A 14,598-nucleotide genomic window follows, 5' to 3' on the forward strand; every position below is an offset into this window, starting at 1 on the left:
AGGAAATAATGGATTCTATGATTTTCTGTTGTTGTTTTGGAAAGAGGGGAGAGCTACCCTGCCCTCAGATTGGTGAGGCAGGCATAATAGTGGTTGGGATTTGGGGAATTGAATAAATAGTTAAAGACACAAAGCAACAAACCAAGTCTTTTCTACTAACATATTGGTTCATAAAAATTGTAAAAAAGCTTTGGCATTAAGGCTTAATTCACAACAAATCAGGTGCTGTAGTGAAAACGCCAGTCCTCCCATTCATTTGTATGAGGGTAGTGTGTTTGGGCTACGGTGAGGATTGCAGGAGAAGGTGGCCAATCCCTTAACTGGCGATGCAGAGCTGTATAAACCTGCCATGAGGGAGTACAAAGACGTTAAACGTTATGCAGTCATTTGGCATTAATGGCCCATTAATTAAGTGACACTCCCATACCGCCTGCGCTAATTGACGAAATGCCTGATTTTGTGTAAATGTAGCCTCACGCAACTATTGAGTGGTGCCTAACGTTGCATTAATGAATACTTCTGGGGCTGCGCAACAAGCTGTAAACAAAGTATTTACATATCATCACCTTTTTGAAGTTGGCATGCCTTATGTGTTAGCCAAATGCTAGTTTACACATTCAACAGACACGGGGTGAACATTCATTTAGAGTCGTGTTTCTTTCCATACGATGAATGTAAGTCGAATATTCACTGACCTTTTTGATCTCCTGCAACTCCTAATAGAAGTATCTGGACATTTATCTGCTAAATGCTGGACTATGTTCACTGTCTAGTCGCTGACTTTGTCTGTCTGTTGTTTGGTGCTGGGCAGATAGCGTACTGTAGAATTATCAGAGCGTTTTTACTGAAAATAAATGCCTGCTACAGCTAGAAATATGGTTAATGAGAGCAGAGTTTGAGGGCCAGAAAACCAAAACAATGAGCTGAAAGATGCTAAAATGCTCCAAAGAGCTGTGTGAAACGGCAGAGTTGAGTTAAAATTCTCAGTTTTACACAAAAAAAAACAAAAAAAAGTCATTTCATGCATTGTTAGTATAAAAATATTTCTTAGTGCGGCTTTATACTCCCTGACCCCCCCCCCCCCCATTGTAAGTGGAGCTGTTACGAAGTGTTGTTAAAGATTACAACTGCAAATAGTTCAGCCTTGTGTTGAACTGTTTCTACTTTGTCCATTCTAACTATAGCGTCAATACTATAAACACATTTACAACATAACTACGTGTGACACAATCAGTGTGCATAAAGTTCCACACTGTCAGCCGCTTAAAGCCCCAAATCACATTCCTTCTCACTTTCTCTCACATGCTCTCTATTAGCACTCTCCACCCTTTGATCCTACTCTCCCAGTTAGACACTCATGTAGACACTAATACCCAAACTTAGCCCAGCGCTACACTGCGGTTACGCTCTGTGAGTGGAGTAGATGATGTAGATCATGTGCGCATGGTTATACCCAAAAAAGCAACATCAAAAAAGAAAAGTAATGCAGTGGATTTTTAATTGGACTGTGATCATTATTACAGCCGTAATGATGGAGGCTTTCTATCTAACTTTTCTTTCTTTCGCAGTAATGTTCAGGGTGACAGCCAGACCAGCATCTGCATCACCATTGAACCCGGTCTTCTTCTGAAAGGAGACATCCTGGTAAGAATGGCACAGACACACGGCATGAAAAAGACAGAAAAGGAGAGTGTCATTGCTGTTTGTAACACATTCTGTCACATCTAAACTTGGAAACAAGAAACTAGAAACCTTTGTTTTCTTATGTCACTGGGTTAATTCCTGTGTGAAGCCAATAACAGAGACAGTTTATTGTCTTACCTTTTCCTAGCGAGTTACCACTGCCAGAAAGAAAATGTTTTAATGGATGTTAAAGGATGATTATCATCATTTGAGAACAGCTGCAGAAATGTAGAAAGGATGCACTGATTCTTATTGTTTCTTAGTTCTGAGTGAATCCAGTTGGTTTTTCCAATCTGACGTTGGGTGTATGCACTGAATGCATGTGCTGAAGCAGTTTATATTGTCCATTCATAGAAGAAATAGGGTCATAAAATCCTTTATAGACCCTCATTAGCACACAATATGTTTGCTGGAAACTATGACGTCAAAATGGCAATGCACGTCACTGTACTTCCTTTCCAACAGCGCCTTGGATACACAGGGTATTATTTCAACATGACAAAATCATTTAAAAGTAAGTTGTGTGTCAGATGGTTATTTTTGAAGGTATAGAATGTAATGTTTTTGCATTAAAATGTCCTAAAACAACTACACTTTTTACAACTATTAAGTTGCGTACTTACATTATCCCAAATGTTTCCAACAATTTTAGAACCGAGAGAAACAATAACAATAAAAAACAATGTGCTGTGTGTAGTGGATAATTCTGCTTCCTGTAGAAACCTCCTGAATGTCTGGAAGTTATCGGAGAAACAAGCAGATTCTCATATTTTGGGGATTTTTATAAAAACATTCTCCTTCCATTTGCACTTTCAAAAAGAAGAGAGCTCCTCAGTAAAGTAGCACCTGTGGCATATGTTGCATTTGGTTTGAGCAGAATAACTGCACACATCAGCAACGTTTCTGCTTCTGCTGTCATTCAGGCCATGAAGTTATCCATGAGATGTCCTCGGGGCTCATCATTTTAGCATGGAGAATTTTGAAAGGAGCACTTACTGTATGCTCAAGGCTGTTCTGAGCTGAGCTCATATATCATCCTTTATTTAAGACAGGCTAATGGATGCTGCTGAATGCATCATCGGACTGCGCCGTGGCTCGTTATTATTCAGATAACACGGAGAATGTGAGCTGTGGCCTTATGGCCAAACGGAAGAGACATTAGTCAGCATGAAGTGTGTTCCTGCATTTAAAACTGCTCTGCTATGTGTTTCCTGACTGGGTGCAGTGACTTCCTGACATTTTTACATTTCGTTTTTGGAAAAATGTAATAAATGAGATACTATAACGTGCTTATTAGTGAGCTAATACTCAGAGGTGACTTTCTTCTACATTTGGAGACCAGTTTCCCCCTGTTTGCAGTCTTTATGCTAAGCTAAGCTAACCAACTGCTGGCTGTAGCTTCATATTTACAGTACAGACATGAGAAATACACCAATCTTCTCATCTAACTCTCTGTAAGAAAGCAAATAAGCCTATTTCCCAAAATGTCAAACTACTCCTTTAACATTACAGATTGTTTATCTACACGAGGCTGGAAAGGGCTTTGATTAGTTTGTAAGCCTGTGCGTGAAAATAAGAAATGTGTTCGGGCTCTAAAGGCAACATGTAAGCTCAAAATGAATGTTTTACTTCTACTTTTTGTTCTCAAACGTGGCTCAGCAGCAGTGTGTTCCTCGGTGGGAGGTTTGCCGTATCCCCAGAAATCTGCACTAAGCCACAGGATATTCTACTTTGCCTTCCCCTCGTCCTCCATCCTGTATGTGCTTGTGTGGATTTGGGAACCTTATATGTTTTGGTCTTATTTGGCCCCACAAGTAGAAAATAGGTGTGTGCAAAGCAAGTCAGTCCTGCCTTCTTCACAATCATGTTTCAATTTAGTTTTCAGCTGCTGTTGATTTCCTGCAATTCCTTTTTAAATGATGGTAAAGTCTATATAATTATGTCAGTTTTTGTTATTCTTTACAGCCTCAGTTTGTGAGCTACAAGTTGTTTAGGGATATTCCTCCTGTACCTGTACATGTGAGGGTCCTTGTAAAACACTAACAGGTCCAGGCTGCCCACCAGGAAACAGCAGGAGGGGGAGATAATATTTTCCTGTGTGTGGTTTTAGTGTTGCTCTTAAAGTGTGTTGCAGTTTGGACAGTAATGCTTGTGGAGAGGTCATACATTACGAGCGATATATATATATATATATATATATATATATATATATATATATATATAAGTCTTAAATGCTTTCTCTAGCTCTGAGCCAGTGTAAAGATTGAAGAACTATGAATCAAGCTGGCATGTTTCTGGCTCGTGTTTCACAAAGATCGTTCTATATTGTGTTCAGCGCAGCTATTCTGTGATTACATTTTGCAGTGTATTTTGGCTGAAAACCGGTTTTTTCCTTATCAGAGTTGACAGTATATAAATAATCCACATCCTGACATGGTTATTTATTTGATATCTAATGTACCTGAAAAGGAATCTGTCCAACTCTATTAAAGCGGCCTGTTGACTTCTGTTGATGCAATGTTGCCAATGTACAGTGTTTTTAAATTCCCTCTGATGGTTTTCACCTTCCAGCTCAAGTGCTACCACAAGCGGTACCGCAGCCCGTGCCGAGATGTGATATTCCGAGTGCAGTTTCACACCTGCGCTGTTCACGACCTGGGGATTGTTTTTGGGAAGGACGAGCTTGATGAGACGTTCAAAGGTGAGACTTCCGGGATAAAGTCCTCAGAATGTCCACAGTGACTGTGTACGAACATGTAACCCTCTTGACATATTTCCCCATGTTAATACTATATTCAATGGATCTATTGCCTTTTAATCTCTTTTTTCCCATCCATTTGCTGCACTAATGATTAATAATGTAATCTTACATTATTAATCATTAGTGCAGCAAATGGATGGGAAAAAAGAGATTAAAAGGCAATAGATTCATCGTTTTGCTATAAAACACAAACTCACCTTCTCTTTTTTATTTCCTGTGTGCAGATGACAGGTTTCCAGAATATGGAAAAGTGGAGTTTATTTTCTCCTTTGGACCAGAGAAACTACATGGTAAGAATCAAAGTACAAGGTTATTTTGGAGCATTTTTCACACATTATACTTATTTTCAGGGAATTTTTGCCTTTAATTAGCAGTATATCAACAGGAAATGTGGGCGGGTGACATATATCAAAGGACCCAGTAGGCTTAACGTGTTGCCCTACACCTTCATACTTCCAATTTACTGTTAGAAAAGTTTATTGTTTATTCCTTAAACTAAAAAACTCTCAAAACATCTTACGCGAATCTGTTACAAATCAAAGAAATAGACCACAATGAAAAGAAGAAAGTGAATACAAATGATATCCCTGTAAATCAAACTGATAATTAAAGGAGAAGGTTTTCTCTCTCTGTTAGGGTTTAAAGACATTCACATGTTCCGCTCTGTCTCTTTGTACTTCGGGTCCAGGTGTGGACCAACTTGAAAACGGGCCGAGCGTCTCGGTTGACTACAACACGCAAGATCCTCTGATCCGCTGGGACTCCTACGAAAACTTCAACCAGAATTGTGAGGACACCACGGACGGTAAGTGCAGCTGGATTATTGATTGTATTTTGCATTAAACTCTACAGATTGTGTCCTGCAAATTTCACAGGGTCAAGCTTGACACACGAGATCAGAAAACTGTACCCACTAAGGGCAGTGACACATGTGACACGTTAGTGCTTTGATTATTGAAGGATATGGACTGAGCAGGGACTTTTTCTTGTTGCACACAGCACAATTCAAAACAAATACACATATAGTGTCTGTGCGTCTATCACACAGAGAAGTAGAACTTCCTCTGCCCCCCCTCCCTCTGGTGTCTCGTAAAGTTAACAAGGTGTTAATGTTGACAGGCTTGGCCCGTACGGCCACTTCAGGCTAACATGCAATCATTTCCCCACAACTTGTATGTCTACGGAAGCGTAATTCACTTGAGGAAAACAAAAATGGATTCTGAGAAAAGTTTTCATGGGGAAACATTTGTTAGTTAATTCAGATACACAAGAGCAGATATTTTCAGCATGAAAGCTTTTCTCAGAATTCTGAGATAGGCCTAATATTCTCATTAATTAAGAAAAACAAGGCAAATATTTCTCTCTAAAGTGAATGTATTACGCTTGCGTGCATTTCTAAAGTATTTTAAGTAAGTCAGTTATCACAATCATGTAACTGCATGTGACCATGTGACTGCATTACCACTGAATGATTCAATTCTGAGCTGATTGTGTCTTTTGTGTATTTTAGTAACATACTCCTCATGAAGTTGAAAGCTCACTTTACATGAATGTAATGTAAACTGTACATATGACTGTGGACATGCACTTTAATGTGGGTGAGAGCTGGGATTCTATTTTAGTTTCTCTCTTTCACACACACACACACACACACACACACACACACACACACACACACACACACACACACACACACACACACACACACACACACACACAGACCCAAGCTGCCCTATGTAACAAGGCTGCTTTTGTTTTCCTGTGTGACACAGAGGAAAGTTTCCGCCCACGTCCAAATGGAGTTTAAAGACTTTTTTCACACTTTCATCACTTTAAAACTCCCACGCGACAGGGTCAATCTAAAGTCACATTTAAGTTCTTTCCAGTGTTGGAATGTTTTCTGAGACAAGACACAGGATAGCAGTTGTGTCTCCATGTATAAATGTTTAAGATTTTTAAGTATACAGTATTGTTTAGTTACTTTAATGCATCACAAAGTTGCTGCCACACTCCAAGCATCATAGGAGCGTAGGAGAAAAACTGTATGTACATTTCAAAATTCAGAAATCAACCCAAATCAGCATTACAATGTGTTCCTGCTGCTATAGATGTAAATAGTAAATCATATTTTGAAAGGGAGGAGAGGCATTGGTATTGCTGAATTCATTTGTGGTGAAATTGCGACCGCAGAGAAGCCAAAGGCCCTGTTGGACGTGAGCGCAGTGCGAGACATTCCTGGGTTCAGCCACAGGCATGGACAGGGCCTTCCCGCTGAGGGACCAAAGTGCTACTTTCTCTGCCACCCAAAAAATGAAGCTATGCTACGCCCTTAGCCATAGCAGCGAGCCCGTTGGCCTTCCAAAGAGCTGTGATCGTTGGGATGGTCAGCTTGTTTTTGAATCACTGCAATAACTTCCTCCCTATTGGTGCCAGATAAGAAGCTGATATATGTTGACAATAGATTGTAAAAGAGGAATTAAGTTATGTATTACATAAATATTGTGATCTGGTAAATACATATAGATATCCTATGTTCAAGTGTAAATCCGTATTCACTGATACAGTAGTTACTGTTAAAAACAATTTTTTCTGTACAAAGAAAATCTTTCTTATTGTTTTTACTCTGAATCATATTTTATGAATTATATGAGCTCATGCAGATATGAAGTTCTCCAGCACCTGCAAATGATCATTTAGCAACAATTGCAAACTGCAATTTAAAGCATTGTTTCATGAAGTCAAAGTTACCAAGTTAAAAGGACAAGTCACAAGATTTTTTAAAGAGGGATGCTTGCTGGTTGTTTGAGGTCCTTGATTCCCCCCTGAGTGTTTTTAATGGTCACCCAGATAGACAAAGGTCAGAGGTTACTTGGCTACCTTCTATCACTGCACATAAAGTGTCTCAGCTGCAGCTTGAAATAGGCCTTGCTAAAATAGAATAGGTTTAGTCTCCTCTCATTATGTTTCAGTGGAGGTGTGTGTGTGTGTGTGTGTGTGTGTGTGTGTGTGTGTGTGTGTGTGTGTGTGTGTGTGTGTGTGTGTGTGTGTGTGTGTGTGTGTGTGTGTGTGCATGTGTAAGTCCAAGCTGCCCGCCTCATCTTGTCTTCTGTCATATAATGGTGATACTGTGGTTAGGGCTCAATTAGACTTGGATGATATCACAGACACATATCCACAAACACAGTTATAGGTTTAGGACATGAGCAGAAACGCATGATAAACAAGTGCACATACTAGAGCTGCTGCGATTAGTCAACTAATTGATTTGTTGATTCTTACATTGATAATCGATTAATTGATGATGTAATTTGTCATGCAGAAATGTAAGAAACTTGCTGATTTCAGCCTCTCAAATGGAGATTTTCTGCTTCTCACGTGGGGAATAACAGACCCAGTCCCAGTGAGTGACTCAGCTGGCTAACCAGGAGAGACATGAGAGAAGAATAAACTGTGAGACATATATAGAAAATTAGACCGAGAGATAAACATATGACAGAGATAATTTTCCCAATATTTAATTACAAAAAAGAAGTCATAGTTGGACAGCAATAGTATTGAGTTGTTCAATTCTATTCAGAACCATCAAATTATTATTTTTGAGATTATATGGAAACTATGCTATATTAGCAGTACATTTTGTCCAGAACCTCTTCATTGAGATGATGATATGGCTATGGAAAAACCACAACATAAATAGCACTTCTACAGTTTGTGTTCTGGCATTTCTAAATCTCATTTCCCCTCTGGTCCTGAACAGAGTTTTGTCATTTGGTCAAATCTGTGGCTCTGTTAAATCTTAAGCATTCTTAAACTGGCATTTAATACAATACCTTTGTTTTATATCTTATTCAAGTGAATATAATTGGGTTTTGAACTGACAAAACAAGACATTTAAAGACATCACTTTGGAAATGTTCACTGTTTTCTGAAATTTTAATTTTAATCTGGAAAAATCTGCATTTCCGATATTGAAAATAATCGTTGGTTGCAGCCCTAGCACATACGCAAAACACACAATTGCAAGCTCTTATTTAGCCACTTGAGATGAGTAATAAAACGTGTCCCATAAGTAGCCTTTTGTGACTAGCTGTGACTTTATTCAGTCAGACTAATACACTCTGCATTTTAAATGAGCTTATCTTGTGAATAGCATTCAAAGAAACCGTTACAAATGTTTCCCTCTTTCAGAAGTGGAGAGAAAGGGTTTCCAGGAAACTGGAGTGTGTCCACTGTCATTTGGCTTCACACTTGTTAGTGCTGAAAAGACACTTAGTGGCCTTTAGAGGCGAGAGGATGTTTATCTTCACAAGTGTTAGTTGGAAACAAAAAGTATTGTTGTTGTTGGGTTTGCAGTTTGTCACGGTGGCAGTTGCCTTTCTGAGGAAGGCGCTAGGCTACTTACGACAAGCTCTTTCCTCTTTGCTTATCAAGGCATTGCATGAAGCTTAAAATTATAGGGCCAATGTTTTGTTGGGCTCAACATTGGGTAAGTGCTGTCTGTGTGGTTGTTGGTGTTTCCAAAGATTGATGTCGACTTTCATTGTGTTTATTTTGTAAAAACAGCTACAGCTGCTGTGGGTGAGTCTCAGCGCAGGGATTATTATGGTGCCTGCACCTTGCGTAAACACGACAAGAAAATATTTAAAACATCACGCTTACGCAATTGAAGTCACCATAACTTTTACACAAAATTGTAATTATCCAAGAAGGGGTGCATCTCTAAGGAGAGTTGTCAAACAAGAACGCAGTTAGTCCTTTTGGCCTGTGCTGCTTGGCAGTGCCATGTCACACTGGTATCTTCACATTTTTTATTATTTTATAGAATTGAAATTACAAATCTAGAGCCTTCTGCCACAGGCTCTGGAGACTGAAAATAGCAAAGGGGCTGGGTTGTTTGGTTGTTTCAGAAGCCTGTGAGAAGATGAAATACGATCCAAAAAGTCCAGTTGGAATGTGCATCAGGTGCAAAAATACCTCACAAAAGGTATATAATACGAACAAATATGATCCTACAACTCGGCAGCAACAATCCTCTGATTTCCTCTGACTCTACTTGTCCAAGGTAAACAACAGATTGATGTCATTCACTTTACAAAGTATCATACCAGGAATGTGTTTCATTGGCCAATGAACCGCTTAGTTTGCCAGAATATGTTGGATGGCGTCGAGCCATGTTCAACTTCCCTGGATGACCCTGTATTTTTTTGGTGGAGCCCTCTGCGTCGGTATTCTTGCTGTGCCAATGTAGTGGTGTCAGTAAAGTGATTGAGGAGGCTGTTTTTTTTTGTGTTATTGTTGCACTAGCAGCCGATCTGAAGACATGTCGGAAGATTTGTAAATACATATATTCATGGCAAACAAAAGTGCAAGGAGCCTCATGTTTGTTCAGGTACAGCAGGTGATTGGCATCATGCTAAACAATCACCGGATCATTTATCAGCTGTTAAGCTACCAGCTGACGAGTGACATCCAATCATATTCAAGCAGGTAGAGAAAGGATGATGGATCACATTTAAAAGTAAATGAAAAAATAATTGACAATCTCCTCTTCACTGAAATGGAATCTTTTTACATGCTGATGGTGGAGCATATTCTTGTAATTGGACATTGATAGTAATTTGGGGAATGACAGACCCTTGTGTTTTTGTTTGACATTCAGTCCCAGTGATTGACTCCCCTGGCTAACCCACTGCATTTCTGGAAGAGGAGAGACATGAGAGAAAATTAGTGAGTTATTTAGACAGATTTCACAAGACTGAGAGATAAACATATGAGTCACAGTTGGCAAAATATGAATATGATGATTTTTCAGCAATGCTTTTGAGTTGTTCAATTCTATTCAGAAACAACAAATTGTTGTTTTTTTGGAGATTACATACAATATATTTAGACAACACTATATTAGCAATATACTTTTCAACCACAAAAATACTTCGAATGTCTGTGTTTTGGCATTTCTAAATCTAATTTCCCTTCTGGTTCTGAACAGAGTTTCGTCATTTGGTTAAAACTCTGGCCGTGTTAAATCTCAAGCAACCTTAAACTGGCATTTAATACAACACTTTACCCCTCTCTTCAAGTTCTCTCTCTCTCCTCTGAGGAGTTAAAGGCAGGCTGTGAAGCTCTTTTGTGCACATATTCACAGAAGGAGGAGTGAAGGAGAAAGTCAGTGTGGGTCTGTGCATGCTGCTGCTGAGCACAGAGAGACCGTTTCTAAGGGTTATATGGTGAATTTATGTCCAGCATTTCTTCGATGTCCCCTCAGCATGAGGCAGCTGAAGCATTTTTTCAACCTTTTTTTCAAGCCGTGAAACCTGTGTCCAGCCTGCTCCTTTTCAAGCAGTAATGTTGTCACAAATTCAGCAGCTGCTGTCTTCCACAACATGTAAGTAATATTCTCAGTCTGTAGAAGTGGAGATTTACAGGGATCTAGAAACTATGTTTTTCTCTTTATCTGGAAATGTACTTAATTACTTATTGACATCAGGTTGTCTATTATCCAAACACTTGGTCACATTGTGTTTTATATGTTAATCGTATTTAACTGATTGAACCACGCTCACATGGGCATCGACAAAATGAGTCATGTCTCATTGATGTCTCTATTTAAGCTTATTTTCAGAGTTACTGTTTATCCAAGGTCCAATAAGCATTTCCCTGCGTCGAGAAGAGGCAACCCGTGTGTGTGTGTGTGTGTGTGTGTGTGTGTGTGTGTGTGTGTGTGTGTGTAGGTGTGTAGGTGTGTGTTGTTTGGCACTTTCTCTCCAGGAAGTCAATGATTCCTCTTTGATCCCATACTCATTAGTCAGAGGGAGATGTCTGTGTTCCTGTCCCCACAGCCTTAACTTATCCAACAGAATGGATGAGTTGGCCATGCCTGCCCTGTTAGGCATAGACTATTTGTTTTTACATTCCTGTAGCAAGACAGTGGTGCTCAAATGAGTCAAGTCAAATTTAAGTCTGTATTCGTGTTGCTTGCTGAGCTACAGACAGTGGTGGGGTGGGAGGGGTTACATAATCTTGGTGGAGATAGAAGTTGATGCAACAGAATGATATCACCGCTGTGGATGTTTTTGACCCAACGGATGACTGGGATTCATATGGTGCGTTGACTCAAGAGTAGTTAAAGAGTTAGGTGATCAGTAAAGTACTGCAGACAACAGAAATGAAATATAGCCATTACTTATTCTAAATGAATGCACTGCTGACCGTTAACACAATACTGAATGATTAATGTCCATTGAGTATTTGACACATGGTTTTTCAGCTGCTCAAAATAATTAGCTAATATTAATTTAAAGTTCCTCAACTCAAATGTGTCCATGGCCCTCTTGTCTTTTCTTACCCTTGTAGAATCGTGCTGAAATAGTAATAATAATCTGACGCTTGAATTGATCTGGTAGGAAACTCTTTTGGATTGACCCGCACAACAAGGAGGTGAGGGTCGGCTGCAGACTAGAACCCTTGATTTGGAGTCTTGCTCATGGGTCCTTCAGCTAGATGAGAGAATAGCGTGAATGCATTCTGCAGATGTTGTTAAGGTAGCCATACTGTGTGATTTGTGTCATGATTAAATAAAATGAGATTAACTTGTACATGTCCGTGTGAATTGATTTGAGTGTAAACATCAGGCTCTGGAAAGCAGCTGTCCACGTCTCGTGATATCTGCTGGCCTGAACTTTCTCACATCTGACACTTCTCAGCTGACTAATGGTAAAAACCAACGCGCTCCATAGGAATGTGATCTCATTTAATCATAGACATTGTCATTGGCCATGGCGTTTCTCCAAGAAGACGCAGAGGTGGAACGTCTGGTCCTTTGTGTTGGCAACAGGCTTCCACGCTATCAATCCCTCAGTCTAGTCTGAGGCTTTGGGCTGATTAGGCTGCTTTGACTCCAAACTTTGCGCAACTCTGGTGGCATAAAAGCCAAAACAGAAAAATAAAGGCCTTCTAGAAAAGACTGCATTGGACACCGAGAGAGAACAAGTGCCTTGTGTTGTGGAGTGTCCCCGTTTGGACCCTGGCTGCGGGGGCACAGGGACAGGGGTTTCTGTGAGGCAACAACCACTGGCTGTGGGGCAAATCGGAAGTGTTTGTGTGCCTATCTGAATTTGGTAGGAACTTCTCAGAGAGACTTTTGTTATACTCAAATCCCGAAAAGCTGAATTTCACCCAGGATAATAAATGGTATACTCATCTATAATATGAGGAAATTAGAGGTTTCTTACAGCTTTACTCCAGCTGTGGGCCAGACATTCTCTTTCCCTCTTTATTTTTCTCCAGTCATCTTTACACAGCTGAAAATTACATAGCAGAGCCATAATTAATCATCATGACTTTCCACAAGTTCTTCTCGCAAGATATTTTATCCACTTTTAATGTATTAAACTCTTAGAAGTCACTTTATGTCATTCAACAGTTCTTGTGGATGATAAGTGTAACTAGGACATTTGTATGTCTGGTAAATTTAACATGATTCATTTTGTAAACCTAACCTTTTCGAGCTTAACTGTTGTTATGCAGCCACCTCAAGTAGAGAGCAGTTTACAGCCACTGTTTCCAGCGCAAACATTCAAACGCACCTTTCTCACAGGTAGCTTGTTGTGCTTACTTTGTGTAAGATGGCTTTGAATAGGCTCTGAAAATGGCCTTCTCCCTATTCCCTAATCAGTTTGTCCCTCAAGTGTTTGTGCTAAGTAAGCACTAGGAATCAAGTAAAGGCACAGATGGTAAAGCAAGTAGAGAGACAAAGAACAAGAGTTGAACTTTCTTTATCAGGCACCAATGTATCGTTACGGTTGTGTTATTGGCCAAGGGTATCCTCCTGCATGGGTCACTCATCATACTGAATAGACCCCTCCTGAGCCAAGGGATGGACGGACATGGAAGATGAACTTAACAAAGAAAAAGCGACTACGTTTTCAGCATGAACTCCAACGCTTTCATTCTGGCTCCATTGGGAACACTGGCCTCTCCTCCTTTGTTATTATCTTTCTTTTTAAAGAGAGTTCTATTCATGCAACAGTCTTTTCTCTTTTCTGCTTTGTCATAACACTCTTTTCTACACTTTGCCAAAAGCATTGCTTGAAAGAATGGTTTTATACTACCCATTATACGGCTAGTAACAGAATATATTCTGGCCAAGTCCATTTTTCTCAATTGTGCATCTTCATCAATTGGTTTAGGATTTATTCAGCCTCTGATAGCTGTACCTCAGATTTATTCAATGTATTGCCAGTAAGAGAGACAGTCAGGGGTCATGTCACTGCATCTTGCTTGTTGAGGGCACCGGTATGAATTGGGATGGGATGTGAATAGGTGGTGATAACCCCTGCAAGTGTTATGCCATCCTGGGTATTTGTTTGCTCCTTGCCGGCAGGTGCAAAGAAAAGGCTAGTGACACAATGTGCAGGTCAACAGAGGAACTGCAAAGACAGTGAGAAAAACGTAAATACAAGGGAGCTGGCTAACCCAAATTAGGGAAACAATGGGAGGGAAATCAGGAAAAAGGAGGATTTGGGCTGTCCTTGCTTGTCCTTCCTTGTGAGCTGAAGTCATTAAAAATATCTCTTTTTCAAACTGCTCAAGGCTGTCAAGAACACTTTGAACAGGTTGGGAAAACGTGTACCACCACTGCTTCTTAATCGAGTTGATTCTTCTTCTTCTTAACTCAATTAACTTATTTTATCGCCTGAACATACGAAAATAATAAGTATTCTTGACAGTTCACCCTGTGAAAAGAATCATTGATACACTATTACCAGGAAGGTGTATGTTGGTTCTGGTCAGTAGTAAGTCCTGTTTGTGTGTAAAGCATGTACCACAATGTTGATTAGCACAAACACCGACAAGAGTTGCTTTGAGGTGGGTTTGCACAAACTTATCAAGGCTTCATGCAAAATGAAGTCGCTTTTTGTTTTTGTCTCTCCAGACTATAGCTAGCAAGAGTTAGTCCATCAAAGCTTCTCCTCAGCTCTAGAGCGATATAGCTAAAGCCAGCTCATCAGACGCTCTCTTCATTTGGCCCTGAAGATTTTCCCCACACAACCCTGCTGCTAACGACTGCTGATGACTTTTCCTGAGACACAATTTCATCCAGAGTGGAACATAATGCTCTGCATGGATAATCTGTCTGGCTGATATACAGCATA

General features: G+C 39.9%; 1 protein-coding gene across 10 annotated transcripts in view; it reads left to right on the forward strand.

The window, feature by feature from the left end:
• tns1b (tensin 1b) overlaps positions 1-14,598 on the forward strand; it is a 179,157-nt gene that overhangs the window by 137,083 nt on the left and 27,476 nt on the right. For 8 of the 10 annotated variants that reach the window (XM_029459542.1, XM_029459537.1, XM_029459541.1 and 5 more), the window contains 4 exons: positions 1,569-1,644; positions 4,255-4,384; positions 4,669-4,734; positions 5,127-5,249. In XM_029459542.1, the coding sequence (XP_029315402.1) occupies positions 1,569-1,644; positions 4,255-4,384; positions 4,669-4,734; positions 5,127-5,249 (395 nt within the window). The remainder of the gene's footprint in view (positions 1-1,568; positions 1,645-4,254; positions 4,385-4,668; positions 4,735-5,126; positions 5,250-14,598) is intronic. The other 2 variants (XM_029459539.1, XM_029459547.1) reach the window with 1 other exon arrangement.

The sequence above is a fragment of the Cottoperca gobio genome, chromosome 21, assembly GCF_900634415.1.
Source record: "Cottoperca gobio chromosome 21, fCotGob3.1, whole genome shotgun sequence".
NCBI classification, from domain to species: domain Eukaryota; kingdom Metazoa; phylum Chordata; class Actinopteri; order Perciformes; family Bovichtidae; genus Cottoperca; species Cottoperca gobio.